Genomic DNA, 14,365 nt, shown 5'->3' with positions numbered 1-14,365 from the left:
GTAATTTATTAAAATGTCTTTCAAATTAAGTTCAAGAGTTATCTTATTTTCTCTAAGATGAATTAACATGATCAAGACAGTGGTATATCAAACAGTCAGGTGTGTTTAAAGTTTTTTTTTTTTAAATAAATAAATGCCAGGTTTGGATTGTCCTTCACATACACTGTAAGTCTGCTTCCTGGACACAGTTGACTTTTTCAGCGGAGAGCTTTTATTGACCCGGTGTTACAGAATGATGCTGAGTTTAGTTTTACAGCCCAGATTGGTATGTGTATAAATCCAGTGCTAGTGCTACTGACAACACTACAAGCAATATTCGCTTTTAACATTCAACAAATAATCAGCACATTTATTGATTTATACATTTATTTAAGCAAACTTTATCAATGTCATTCCAGTCAATATGCAATGTATAATATACACTTTACAACTTGTGATAGTATATGGGTACATATTTGGTCTGCCAACGCAAAATGGGTGTGTTCAGCGGTACCGAGAGTCAAGTACTTCACAGTCTTGAACAACTGAGAAGGAGGGAGTGCTGGCTCATGCACTGACTCAGATATAGTGCTATCTCTCCAGGCGATGTTGTAAAGTGATGTCAGGATAGATCTTGAAGATAAGATGAGACCGTCATCTGTGTGTACAGCAATGAGTGACAGAATGACAAAAATCATTTGGCAGCTTCATTAAGGATTACTCAGATGTAGTGTTTGCCGATTAATTTGGGCTGTGTGATTACGTGATTAGCCTGTAGATGGCATTGGTATGTTTTGGTGAGCAGTTGTAGCCTAAGGTCAAAGGTAGAGTGCTAGATGGTCTGTGTGCACACGCGTGCGCATCAGGGGCTTTGCAGTATGAAGATGGGTCCACCAGTCAGTGTGCGCTTGTTTCCCTGGTGCTGCTTGGTCCAAAGACCCCTTCTCATACGTCTCTGACAGCTCTGTGTACAGCGAGACTCTCCCTGCCCACAGACCAGCACCCGACAGTGTAGGTACACCTCCTATGAACAAAAATTCATGACTCATACTCAGAATAGGTGATACAGAATCAAATGACACGCGTGCGCACACAACAGATCACAACAAAAAGACTGCATCACCACATGACTACCCTGCACCCTCCAGACAGCTGGCCCGCCCAGCAAGAAGCTCTTACTCTGTTGTCATTGCCGATGAACTTGAAGACAGGGACCTGGTAGTGTTTAGAGAGCTGGTCTTTAGCTGACAGCTGACGCACCGTTTCATCCGAAATACAGCTGAAAGGGGAAGGTCAGGCAAATCTATTGATCAGTGTTCATATTTTTCTTCTAAATATCTTCTCTCTTCTTGTTTATTACAAAACGCAACCTTGAAATAGACCTATCGTCTAAAGCCTATATTGTTCCGCTAGCACTTACCCGTCTTTGATAAGGTAATATTTTAGCGCTTGGTCGGCTCTGGGGCCAGGAGTGGCGAAGCAGGTCTCTACAAGTACAGCAAGGCCCTCCACCCGTTCCCTCGGCTCCACACCGAAATACAGCGAGTCGCGTAACCGCAGCTGAGGCGAGTCGTTATATGGCTCCGAAAACTCAGCGCTCTTAAACAGTTCCAGAGTGAAGGGGAAGACACCCTCACTGTGGCCGGTCAGCTCCAGGGCAGCACTGCGCAGGCTGGGCAGGTAGCCATCCGAGACCTCGTAGTGTCTCGGAAACTCGCACGTTACAGGCAGCAGTAGCTTACTAGTACGCACGATCACATCTCCGCTGCTGCCTGGGCTTGACTTCGGCAGGCCTGTCACCAAATTCGTCGCTACGATTTTGTCCTCGATTACCTGGAGAACACGAGAGAAAGTGAAAAAAATAAATGAACGAACAAGGGCGAGAAAGAGAGCATGGGATAAAAGGTGGTTGGTTTAAATGCCATACGCTAATGCTAACATGCTAAATAGGGATTTCATTTGCAGGCTCAGAATCAGGGCGCCACCTTAAAAAGTTGTGCCAGAGGCGTTAAAAGCTCCTAACTAGGTCTAGTACATGGAGCATGTACCATGACAAACGAGAATGATCGGTGTGTGGAGCGTTTTTCCTCGCCGGGCTTCACCTTGACCACAGTGCCGCAGGTCCTCAGGCTGAAGTGCAGGTTAATGTGAGTGCCGTTAGAGACGCCTCGACAGGAGGAGTTGGACAGAAATAGCTCCAGACCACCTCCAAGGTCTTTGGGAACAGAAACCTCCATGGAGCCGGGGTCACACTGCACAGGGACTGCATTGGACACATACAGACAGCTACTTAATCTCAGGAACAAAAATGAAATCTGTGCCCCCTTTGTATTTTTTGGTTAATCTGCGATGTGTAATGAAAAAAAAAAACGGATCCGACGACCAACAAAATATGTCCACATTTCAAGTGCTTGTAAGCATAGGGTAGGCTAATTTACGATGGGGCCACATGTGCCCAGCACTTTCTGAAACGGCTAGTTTTGCCCCTTTTTAATTGTACTCTGAAAATAATAGTTTCCTCTACAGGCTGTCTTTGCTTTATTTATTCAGTTCGAGTAATATGCTTATTTTAGGCAATAAAACCAAACGTATCCTACTGAAAATAAGAAAACGCTCGTGCTTATATTTTGTCTCACGATATCACGAACCCGGCACATCTTACATTTCGTGAAACTAAACAAATATTTTTTAATCTAAATAGAAAAATTGTACTACAGATATAGTCTGCTTAAACCGACGGATATTTAATCCATAGTGCTGATACCGCTTGTATCGTTCAACACTCATAGGCTTGGCAAACGCGGCCATATATAATCGTCCGTGAACCTCTTCGAAGAGGTTATGGTTAGATCCTCTCAGTCCCGTCGTTTTATTCCTTCTCAATGTGTCCCCGAGGACTTCCTTTCTCGGGGGACATCTTGAGGGCGAACTGAATCCAAGGCAACAACCCAGTCCCAGCACTTTCCGCGAAGTTATGACCATGACTGTAAGCACATCTAGCTCCCATCAGATGTATGGACTCAAGTCCGACTCAGGAAAGACGTGCACCTCGACTTTGACTTTAGACTTAACATCAAAATGAGACAAATCCCATTTTCAGCATAATTTTTTTTTCAAGTGTTAAAATAATATGGCATCATACAGCTGAGACTTTGACATTGCTTGGACGGTACTCGCTGTAACTATACCAAACTGAGCTCCTGCAGCTATTGATGCCAACTTGGCAGTTTTGTTGCTAATTTAGCAACTTTTTCCATAAAGCATCTCGCAACAAATTTAGCCACTTTAAAAAATTATTTTTGAAAAGTGATTCAAACGCTAAAATACATGCAAACGACTCCCTTTCACACACTCACTCAGGGGACACGGTCTGTCTGTCTGTTCCCAGTAGGGACGGCCCAAATCCACACCAGTAAACAAGCCGCTCTCATGTTACTTGATGTAACCTTTACATTTACAGTGCAGTGCAGCGCTTGTTCCACCTACAGATGGCCGCTGTCCCATTCAGTCCCATCTATTGCCTCTAACCTGCAAGAACAGCCCGTTTTTAAATCAGTGTATCGGTGATGTGACGTGAACAAATTCATTTACATATATCTGCCTACAGCAGTTTTGCCCTGCCCACTTACACTGCAGTTCCCAACGCTGAGTGCGTTTGAATGAGGCGAAACGCATGGCAGCCAAATAGAGCGCATCCGTTTTAAAGACGCAGTAGCAAAAACAGCCTGTTTAATTCTAAGAGCTAAAGAGAGGTTGGAAAATGGTAAGGTAAAAATGAGTTATGACTGTTTTGGAGCATAAAGCCACAGAAATAATGGACATCAACAAAAAACTTAAAATGTAAGATATGGATCTTTTAACTCCGATTCTGTATTCATACAGAGTTGTGTGAAAAAGTACAGGACATGCATTTTCCATGAAAATGATGATTTTCTCTTTCACACACTCAGTCATAACATACCAACAGAGCAATGATAATCCTGGCACAGCAACGATAATCCTCTCCTCCACCTCGACACAACACTGAATTTAGCTTGTAGCCTGACTTGACATGTATGAAATGCACCACACCATGTTGACTGGCTGCCCTCCAGCAAAACTCACTTCTTATTTGAGAAATGAGAAGAGCTTAACTCCTCGGTTCATTTGCAACATGATCGCCCGTATAATGCTCCACACATAGCTGCCGCCTGTCTCCACAGAAAGGAACAAGAGGCAGTGTGAAAATCATCTCACTTCACTGCAATGTAACAGTGCATTTACATTGCTCTGTGTCTCATTCACTGCTATGGAGGGAGGTGGTAGTTGTGCATGGAGGATTATGGGAGAGAGCTTGTTGCGAACCAAGCAACAAGAGTGCTGAAAAGCTGTTGAAAAGATGTACATACTACAGATCAAATATGCTTGCAAAAAAATGTCATCAAAAAGACATTGTGCTACAGCAAAACATATTAATAAATCAAAACCATACCACCCTGCAATGCAGTTTACATTGCCACAGTTGGTTAAGAAAGTGAATAATTGCAGAAGCTACTATAGCGATGCCCATTGCAGAGCATTCTGCCCTGCTAACATGTGACCATTTAATTGTGGCTTGTATAGCTGCATAATTCAGATTCTGTGGCAGCAAAAAACTTCCAAATGCACTGCACCAGGTGGCCAGAAATGATGACAGGAGCATCGGCTCCTTAGTTTCTCAAAAGGGTAACATCGGATGTGGGGGTTGAGAAGCTCTGTCTCCTTTTGGATGAGTCTACCGATGTCCATGTGTCAGTATCTTGAAATACCTGCGCTAGGTGATTCAGTATTTCAGTGCTAAAAAAGGACAGTTGTGTCCACATTTCTTGGGCTGGTTGAACTGGAAGGGGGCCGTACCAGAGCAACAGCAAAGGCAGTAGTTGAGTTTCTTGAGAAGTGCATTCTTTAAAAAGAGAATTCTCAAAGTATTTGCACTGATAATGCATCCGTGATGAATGGGGTACACAACAGGTTTCATAAGATTTTAAAGGAAGAACATGCATTGCCCACTTGACTCATCCGTTGTGTGTGCCATTCTTTACAATTGGCTGTCAGTGCAGCATCCAAAGAAACCAGGAGTTGAGGAGTTGAGTAATTAATTAATCAACTAGGAGTTGAGTAATTAATCAGGGAAACCTACAACTGGTCTTCGATTTCCCCAAAATGGCAAGATGCATACAAAGCAGTGTATGTCACTATAAATTGTGACCTGGATCCTCTGCATATCGTAAGTCCCACATATTGGCTATCGACTGAGCATGCAGCAACTCGTATAATGAGGTCAGTGGGAAAAACTTAAAGTCCACTTTGAGTTGACCAAGGTTGCATTGCTACATGGTAAATGTGCTCCACAGCATGGACAAGACCAATGTCTACCTGGCATCCTCGAATTATTTCTTGATGTACAAGTAAATCAATTCTACCCGATGTACAAATTGCAGTAAACTTATTTGAAGGAGAGAAATCAGATCTTGTCAAGCTTTTGGACAATCTGGTAAACATCTTAACATCAATTTGCAGCAGAGTATTCAACCCTATGGCAAAAATTGATGTCCTGAAGCCACTGATGAACATTCAGTCCATCACCATATCATGTACCTTTCTGAGAGCACAGAGAGCAAACAGTCATTTGCTAGAGGATGACAAGGCCATTCAGAGATGTTGCTTCAACTACATTCTTACTTTAAGCGAGAAACTGCAAGCAAGTCTCACAGGCAACGTAGAAACCTCATGAATCGTTGCCTTTTCGAATGTTACGGAAATGCTAAAGTAGCTGAGGTACCAGCCCCAAACAACTGACAAAATAGTTTCCTAACAGTGAAATATCCATCTACTTAGCTGGAATTCAACTAGAAATAGAGCTGAGCTTTGGAGTGAAGTGAGTAACTACCCAGACTCTTTCAGATCAAATCTGTTTGAAGAATTTGCTAAGCTGCATTCGCCACCCTCACCCTGCCACACTCACATATGAGGTTGAATGGCTGTTCAGCCAAATGAGTGGCGGCGTGTCAAAGTTCGAAAGGGAAGGTCACTGCACACTCTCAGCTCCTGCTGCAGTATAGCCTGAAGCTGGCTGCAAAAGAGCTGGAGAGGCACACCTAGCATACACATCATAACCGTTTCAAGTTGCTAGCTGAAATTGTTCCATAAGATAGCATATATAATATTCCTTGTCATACCTTGTAGCTATAATTGTTGATCAAGTAGGTAGCATGTTAATTCATTTCCAGTACACTGTGTAAAAATATAACTGTTCAGAATGTGTAGTTTTACTAGTTAATAAGAAAATAAATAAAATGTCATTGATCATGTGTAATGTGTAATTATCTAAAATATCTGATCATAAAAAGTGTTATTTATAACACATACATTTACAAATAAAAATTAGCATTTCAAATATTTTTCTCCAAGACAACCAGTAAATTATTGTAATATCATTGTGTATTCTATGTAATGAGTTTTACGTCAGTGCCTAATGACATCATGTAATGACATAAAATAATAGAAAAACCGACCTGCCTGTAGTACCTTCACCTGAAAACTAGTTAGCAACATTGGTCTCCAGTTTATGTGCAGGGTATGTTCACATGGTGGAGTGGATTCTGCAAAAAATCCACATACACGTTTGATACATTGTACCAAGCAGGTACAGATCGGAACAGAATTTTACTGATGATATTTACATGCATAATTTTGGCAGAATCCTCCTTGCCATGTGAATGTGCCCTAAAGGTGGTGTTGGCTTGAAACATGTTGCCACAAATAAACCTTTTAAACTACAAAGTCCCTGCTGGTGCAAATAAAAAAAAGACCTGCAACATGCAAAACATACATGTAGAGTGAAGATCACTGATGGAGATGAAACATCAGACGCTGTTCAACATTTGAGATTACACAAAGAAGACTAATTTTGTTCTTACATCTGTTAGTTAATCTGGTAATAAATTTTCTAGATAACTAAAAATAGCAAGATAATAATTAAAAATAACAGTTAATATGAAGGGAGCTCTCTTCCAACCCGCTGTCTATATTGTTGTTTTGTTTTGCTGCGTTTGTCAAAAAATTGTTTTGGCATACTCTTAAGATCTTTTCATAGTTTAAAGCACATGAATACGTTTATATATACGTGTTTTAATAGTGTCAAGATTTGAGACTTACTTGTTAGTTGAAAGTTAAACCTTGCTCACACCTGTCATTAACGTGCGTCTTGGGTAATCCGATCACAAGGGACTACCAAAAGGCATAGCCATTTACACCTGGCATTTTGAATGCATCTCGAGTGCCCACTTGTGATCGAATTTCTTGCATAATTTCCACTAAACTTTGTTTTCAGAAATGTCTCGCATCTCATCTCAAATCAGGCATCTCATCTCACTGGTGCACCAGATTTGATCCATTATCTTTTCCAGTGTGCAGTTTTTATGCGTTTTCTGACTAGGGCAAGGACATAATTGATATGGTGCTTTGTTGCTGTCAAGGACACATCAGGTTGCAATACCGTTCACACTACAGATGTAATGTGACCTGATGCATCCCAGACAACCTCCAAAAGCGGTGTGAGTGATCAGACTATGATGCATCTCTGAATCGCATTGTACCTTTTCACACTTGTGCTTATTGCAGACCATTTATAATCCAGTCACCCACAACGAATGTTAATGCTGGGTGTGAACAGGGACTTGGTCCCTCCTCCGGTTCGCACATTCAGCTTCCACATTCACACGTGTGGATGTGAGATTTGAGAGCTGTGCAGTGGAGCGGCGCTGACCCTGACAGGTGCGCCTATCCTCGCCCAGTGTCAAGCCTCTGGGGCAATGGCAGTAATACGATTCCTGCTCCTCCGAACAGCCGTGACTGCAGCCTCCGTTCACACTGTGGCAGCCGGCGATCTCTGCATGAAGTGTAAACATCACAGTGTTAACATGGTTAAAGCCGCTGTAAGCCATATTATAAGAATGCTTTGGCTAATCTCACTTTACACTAGGATAGTTGTCGCAAAAATAGCTGCTCTGAGAAAATAAAATGTCTCCGAGTTCTGTAATGAGCAGTTGTAAAGATGGTGCAGGTGTATTACACTACTCTACAAGGCAGTCTCCCCGCCCTGCCAATTATTTTGTACATACACCCAAACAAGTCGAGGCTAATTGTTAAGCATGCACTAAAGGCAGGGTGCACACTTTTGGTGACTAAAACAGGCAAGTTAGCAAGAACTGCAATATCTGCTGTGTCTAAAATTGTGTACTTAGATACTACACTATTTTTTAGTACAACTGAGGGATTAATATGCTCACAGTGCAAAAATGCCACAATATGTTATACTTAAAAGAAGACACACGTTTAAAACGAAGTAGTGAATATGAAAGGCCCCGGTAGTTCCCTGACTACACACAGCTAATTAGGCCGATTTCTTAAGGGAGATTCTAAACCACTGAAAAGGTTCAGTTCAAAGGGAATTTAAGCCCGCACAGGGAGGAGTAAATAACATTTATCACTATGCATGAATTTGACATGAAGGTTTTTCCATCAATCATTGCATGATCGAGTAGGCTGGCTGATCATCCCATAGAAGGAAATAAACGGGAAAACGTCAGAGTTCATTCATGTGTGTGAGTGCTATTAATATTTCACAGATTCTAGCTGAAAACAATCACTGATGTGGAAGTAACCTGTTCAGAAAAGTTGCCAAATCAACCAGAAAATGAATTTAGTATGATAGTTAGTCATCCCTGGGTAAATATTAGCTATAAGCATGTTTAGCGAACATCAATCAGATGATCATCTTACATGTAAAATGTAGGATCGACATTATATAGATAACTACAGTTCAGTAGTTTGCTAGCCACATTAGCAATTAAAGGAACTAACTGAAGCATTCAAAACAACATCACTTCTGCGTGATGATGTTGCAGGGCTTTCCAAATGAAGGGATTCCATCGCCTACAGTTCCTTTGACTCGCATTATGTGATTAGTGTGTAGGGAATACAAGGAATGAAATGCAGCTTCATTCATACTGTTGAAAACCCTTCATCCACCACAATGGTGCTATCTTTGGCACACAAAAAAAAACATTTGAGTAGGTTACCCAAAGAATTAGCTGTCATATAAGCCCCTCATATTCCTTAAGTGTAATTGAGTAGTATGGAATTTAACCATATTACATAGCAGGAACGTAGGCCTACTTCAGCGATTAGTGCGGAGTATATGCCCTGATAAAGTGAGCACACACGAATCGCTTATATCAGCTTTAACCGCCCAGCCCCTACGGCTCACCGTTGCAGGTTCGGCCGTCCGTCGCCAGCGCTCGGCCAGGGCCGCAATCGCACTGCCGCGAGCCCTTGGTGTTCACACACACGTCCGCGCAGCCGCCGTTGTTTGTCTCGCACTCGTTCACGTCTTGCGCACGCGGGAGCAAACAAGTGGGACAGGGATCAGCGAAGAGGAACGGAGGAAGCGAGGGAAGGAGAACTGGAAGGGCATGACAGTGCCCAGTGCCCAGGGGGAAAAAAGGATGCATGTATGCGAGGGTGTGGGATTGACGGTAAGAGGTGGCGCATTGCTTAATAATGGGAGAAGGACAGATTAAGGACAGATTAGAGAAAAGGCGTGATGAAGATGGTTTGCTGGGGAGATAGAGGTAGAGAAAGACTGGTATTAAGGGGGGAGATAGAGGTAGAGAAAGACTGGTATTAAGGGGGGGAGATAGAGGTAGAGAAAGACTGGTATTAAGGGGGGAGATAGAGGTAGAGAAAGACTGGCATTAAGGGGGGAGATAGAGGTAGAGAAAGACTGGCATTAAGGGGGGAGATAGAGGTAGAGAAAGACTGGTATTAAGGGGGGGAGATAGAGGTAGAGAAAGACTGACATTAAGGGGGAGGAGATAGAGGTAGAGAAAGACTGGTATTAAGGGGGGGAGATAGAGGTAGAGAAAGACTGGTATTAAGGGGGAGGAGATAGAGGTAGAGAAAGACTGGCATTAAGGGGGGAGATAGAGGTAGAGAAAGACTGGTATTAAGGGGGGGAGATAGAGGTAGAGAAAGACTGGTATTAAGGGGGAGGAGATAGAGGTAGAGAAAGACTGGCATTAAGGGGGGAGATAGAGGTAGAGAAAGACTGGTATTAAGGGGGGGAGATAGAGGTAGAGAAAGACGTATTAAGGGGGAGGAGAGAGGTAGAGAAAGACTGGTATTAAGGGGGGGAGATAGAGGTAGAGAAAGACGTATTAAGGGGGAGGAGAGAGGTAGAGAAAGACTGGTATTAAGGGGGGGAGATAGAGGTAGAGAAAGACTGGTATTAAGGGGGAGGAGAGAGGTAGAGAAAGACTGGTATTAAGGGGGGGAGATAGAGGTAGAGAAAGACTGGTATTAAGGGGGGAGATAGAGGTAGAGAAAGACTGGTATTAAGGGGGGAGATAGAGGTAGAGAAAGACTGGTATTAAGGGGGGGAGATAGAGGTAGAGAAAGACTGGTATTAAGGGGGGGAGATAGAGGTAGAGAAAGACTGGTATTAAGGGGGGGAGATAGAGGTAGAGAAAGACTGGTATTAAGGGGGAGGAGAGAGGTAGAGAAAGACTGGTATTAAGGGGGGGAGATAGAGGTAGAGAAAGACTGGTATTAAGGGAGGAGATAGAGGTAGAGAAAGACTGGTATTAAGGGGGGAGATAGAGGTAGAGAAAGACTGGTATTAAGGGGGGGAGATAGAGGTAGAGAAAGACTGGTATTAAGGGGGAGGAGAGAGCATTCAAAGTGATAAGTTTGAGACTAATTATATGATAACAGAGCGCTTGACATTCCTAATTAGATATCCGAGAAAATCCGAGTGTAATACCTACCCAGAATTTGATTGCTCTCATCTGCCCTTGTCTGTGTTAATGTTTGTTGGCCAAAGTTTAAAATTTACACACACATATATATATATATATATATATATATATATATATATATATATATATATATATATATATATATATATATATATATAACATTTAACAACATGATATATATATATCAAATTCTTATTTGTTGATGGATAGTTCAGTGAACTTCACATTTAACATAGAACTAATACTTAGAAAATCCCTACATTATATCATATGGATTATACTGCTAGTGCCATTTTTGCAAAGGCATGAGTAACCAGTAAGGTGGTGATAATCCATGAACCTTAAAGGTTCTGGTATATTTGTTTCTTAGTATAGAACATTCCCCCAAGAATCTTCTCAAATTGGCTCTCTCACCTTGACTTCCTAATCTCTCTCCCCCTCTCTCTCCCAAAACATTTCAGCTCACCCAGGCATGTCTGGCTGTCTGGCCCCAGCACCGTCCCATCAGGGCAGTGGCACTCTGGTTCCACTGGACATCCTGGACCGCTGCATTCCACCTCATCACAGATGTCATAGAAATCTACACACATCCACATCCATACACAGCATAAAACACTGCATATACATTTTCAATGCCACTTTAGAGTGGTACCCAGAATCCTGGCAGGCAGACTTAGGCCTGGCAGGCAGATGGGAAGGAGGAAAGACTTACGGCCACAGTAGACATGGAAGCACACGGAAGGTCGGGGCAGGCGGTACACATAGTAACCCTTGGTGCAGGCTTTCACATCCACCGTGCCCTGCCAGTGGCAGCAGTCATTGTTGAAGCTGGCGCACGTGGTCAGCGTGACCACCCCATCAGCGGGCTGTGGGTGGCTGCCGTTGAGCCAGATGGGTGCGTGGGTGCCACAGTGGTTCTCCTCGATGCAGAAGGTGGGCATGGCGTCGCCGGACATGCCTGTGAAGCGGTACCACTCACCCGCCACGTGGCGGTCGCACAGGGGCACTCCCGCAGAGTTGTTGACATGGTAGTCGGTGTTGCGCCACGGCTCATTGAGGCTGATGTAGGCCGAGCAGGGGTCTGGAGCTGGGAGTGGTGGGGGGCGGTGGGGGGAGGAAGAACATATGCGCTGATCTCAGAGCAGAATTACTTTTGGTGTATTTCACCCAGAAATGTTAGAATGCCTAGCACAGCAGGGACGAGTAGGTTTGATCTTGGTATGAAGGCACAACAAAAGATGTGCATTGAAAAGTTCAGGCATTAGGGGAGTTTGATAAATGACCTCTAATTGTTTATACAGAATAATTATTCTGCCCTTCCAGTTAGTCAATTATTAGAAGTATTAGCATTTGTAGGTGAAGCTCCTAAGCCAAATTTGCATGTAAATTAATTTTTTGTAAAGTCATATGTTATGAACCCATAGTGTCCCTCAAGCATTGAAGAGATGGTAATAGACATCTAATTTGGAATGCGCCTTCAGATAGAGAGGCCATGGCTCGCCTGTGAAACAAATACAGCTTTTAAATCAGATTTGTCGGTGTGAAATTTTTTCTCCTCGTTCACTTGATTTCAGATAAAGTGGATTTCAGAAAGTAAACAGAAAGCAATGGCTGATGGACTGCTCTCCAGGCTAACGAGGAAGAAAGAACCTGGCACGTGTAGCCCTGCATCACAAACAGATATGCAGAACAGAGCAGCAGCCGGCTGGCCTGAGGGCCAATCGGAGTGATTAGAGGCCTGATCCATGGATGAATGGTTTTGGGGGTTTTTTTGGTTGTTTTTTTTTTTTTTTAGAAGTACTGATGCAGAACACTAATTGCGCATGCACGCACACGCACACGCACTCTCTCTCTCTCTCTCTCTCTCCACTTTGGGTGGAATTTGGCCTTACCCTTACCATGTTAAACAGGATCCATTCACAACCAACATTTGGGACCAATTAAGGAAACTGCGCAGGACATGTTTTTCAGCTAAACTTCCAAAACAGGGCTTTGAATGGGACTATGGGGCACCTTGTAGCAAAGAGATCAAAACTGCTTGCTGCAAACAAGCAACCTGCACAAGCTCCCGATAATCCTCTCATGAATGCGGTGAGTACGCTCCCCACACTAATCCAGTACAAACGTAGTGCTCTTTACCTTTGCTTCTCCTGCATACCCTTTCAAACACTCCTGGTGGTTGACCTTATTCAGATGAAAGGGGCAGACTGCAGATAGATCTATCTCTTTAGGAAGTTTGGCGAATGCAGGATGTATCGTAGTTCATGAATCACCGAGGACACAGGTCAAGGCAACACGCTGTAAACACAAGATTTCTCAAACGCTGCCAAAACAAGTAATTTCATCTGCCTCCTCTCAGAAGGCTGTAGGAGCTCATCTACACAGACAAAACCTTGGACTTTCCCTTAAGCCAACCAAAACCAAACTAAACAAAACATCACAATTTCTTTTAATGCCAAAATGTCCTCTGACTACCCAGACCTGGTCTGATTGAATCTAGCATATGAAGTTCCAGGGCTGGCAGGGCTGTAAATGGATAAATACACAGACACAGCAATGAAACTGATTGGCATAATTTTTAATACCATCAAACACACCAATGAATAGTACTGAAGTCTTTTTGATAATGAAATTCCTTTGTAGCTCAGGTAATAGCAAGAGCTATAGCATCAGCACAATTAACAAATTAATGCATAGTCAACCACTTCAATGTAGTTGGTCTGAATAGTCTACTTTTTACATATATATATATATATATATATATATACAGATAAGCCACACTCAATAAGATAGTCCCTTTCATATTCCACTTTTCATTCAATCAGCTTTAATAAGATAGTCTAAGGCTAGTTTAAGAACACCATCACAGGAAACTTCAACACCCACAACGGCTGTGTTTTGAGGTTACCTCTAGTACATCATGCATGTGGGAAAACCCTAAAACTGGAAAAGCAATGCATGTTATATATTATGCACTTACCCAACACCTGAATGGTAGACACAGTCTGGAGGGCTGCCAGCACCAGAACCATATCAGCCAAGATAGAGAGTGTCATGGAGTCTCTGGATTACAAGAAATTTGCAGTAGGTCTAATCTGCTGCAGGCTTTTGTGAGGTTCGTGGGGAAGGAGAGGGTCTTTTAATACTGGAGCCAGTTATGTCGGGTCCGTGAGGGTTGGGTCTGAATTAGCAGCTTGGGTTGTGGGCTTTCTATGTGTGTTCTAGCACAGTGGAAAGGACAGCTGTCTCACCTTGACCCTCATGTCCTGTCCCCTCGCCTGTCTATGACACACACCCCTCCGGTCCAGGGACACAATCATCCTCTCATTGTTCCTGGAGTTTATCCTACTATGCCTGCAGTTTCTCACAGCACCAGATCTTCTGCTCCCTATTGAGCTCCCACATGTCCCAAGCATATTTCCTGGAAGAATCCCAGACCTTCCTTGACGTGCTACTGTGGCCAACTCATCTCTCAAATCCGACTGGTTTTATCACTTTATTTTGATGAGTCATACCATATTATTAATTTTTTTAGTATTGGGAAGGGA

General features: G+C 43.0%; 1 protein-coding gene across 2 annotated transcripts; it reads right to left on the bottom strand.

Annotated features, from left to right (window-relative positions):
- Nucleotides 1-206: 206 nt before the first annotated feature.
- oit3 (oncoprotein induced transcript 3) lies at nt 207-13,974 on the bottom strand. 2 transcript variants are annotated; one of them, XM_027023467.2, is made up of 9 exons: nt 13,798-13,974; nt 11,530-11,904; nt 11,284-11,397; nt 9,269-9,391; nt 7,766-7,888; nt 2,028-2,242; nt 1,400-1,812; nt 1,159-1,258; nt 207-1,003 (listed from the first exon to the last, which is right to left on the bottom strand). In XM_027023467.2, the coding sequence occupies exons 1-9, from the start codon at nt 13,871-13,873 to the stop codon at nt 842-844; spliced, it is 1,701 nt and encodes a 566-aa protein (XP_026879268.2). In that variant the 5' UTR covers nt 13,874-13,974; the 3' UTR covers nt 207-841. The 2 variants fall into 2 exon arrangements, with proteins under 2 accessions (XP_026879268.2, XP_026879276.2); XM_027023475.2 differs by having other exon boundaries at nt 2,082-2,242.
- Between the last annotated feature and the right edge of the window lie 391 nt (nt 13,975-14,365).

This window comes from Electrophorus electricus, chromosome 11 (assembly GCF_013358815.1).
Source record: "Electrophorus electricus isolate fEleEle1 chromosome 11, fEleEle1.pri, whole genome shotgun sequence".
Lineage (NCBI taxonomy): Eukaryota > Metazoa > Chordata > Actinopteri > Gymnotiformes > Gymnotidae > Electrophorus > Electrophorus electricus.
Note: the sequence above shows the minus strand (reverse complement) of the source record. Positions and strands in the feature narration are given on the sequence as shown.

Excerpts from the sequence above, each read along its gene's own strand:
- oit3 (XM_027023467.2), bottom strand. The coding sequence starts at position 13,873 with ATGACACTCTCTATCTTGGCTGATATGGTTCTGGTGCTGGCAGCCCTC. Across the intron at positions 9,392-11,283 it reads AGACAGCCAGACATGCCTGG|ACGTGAACGAGTGCGAGACA; the intron begins GTGAGCTGAAAT and ends CGCGTGCGCAAG. Across the intron at positions 7,889-9,268 it reads GGACGGCCGAACCTGCAACG|AGATCGCCGGCTGCCACAGT; the intron begins GTGAGCCGTAGG and ends CACTTCATGCAG.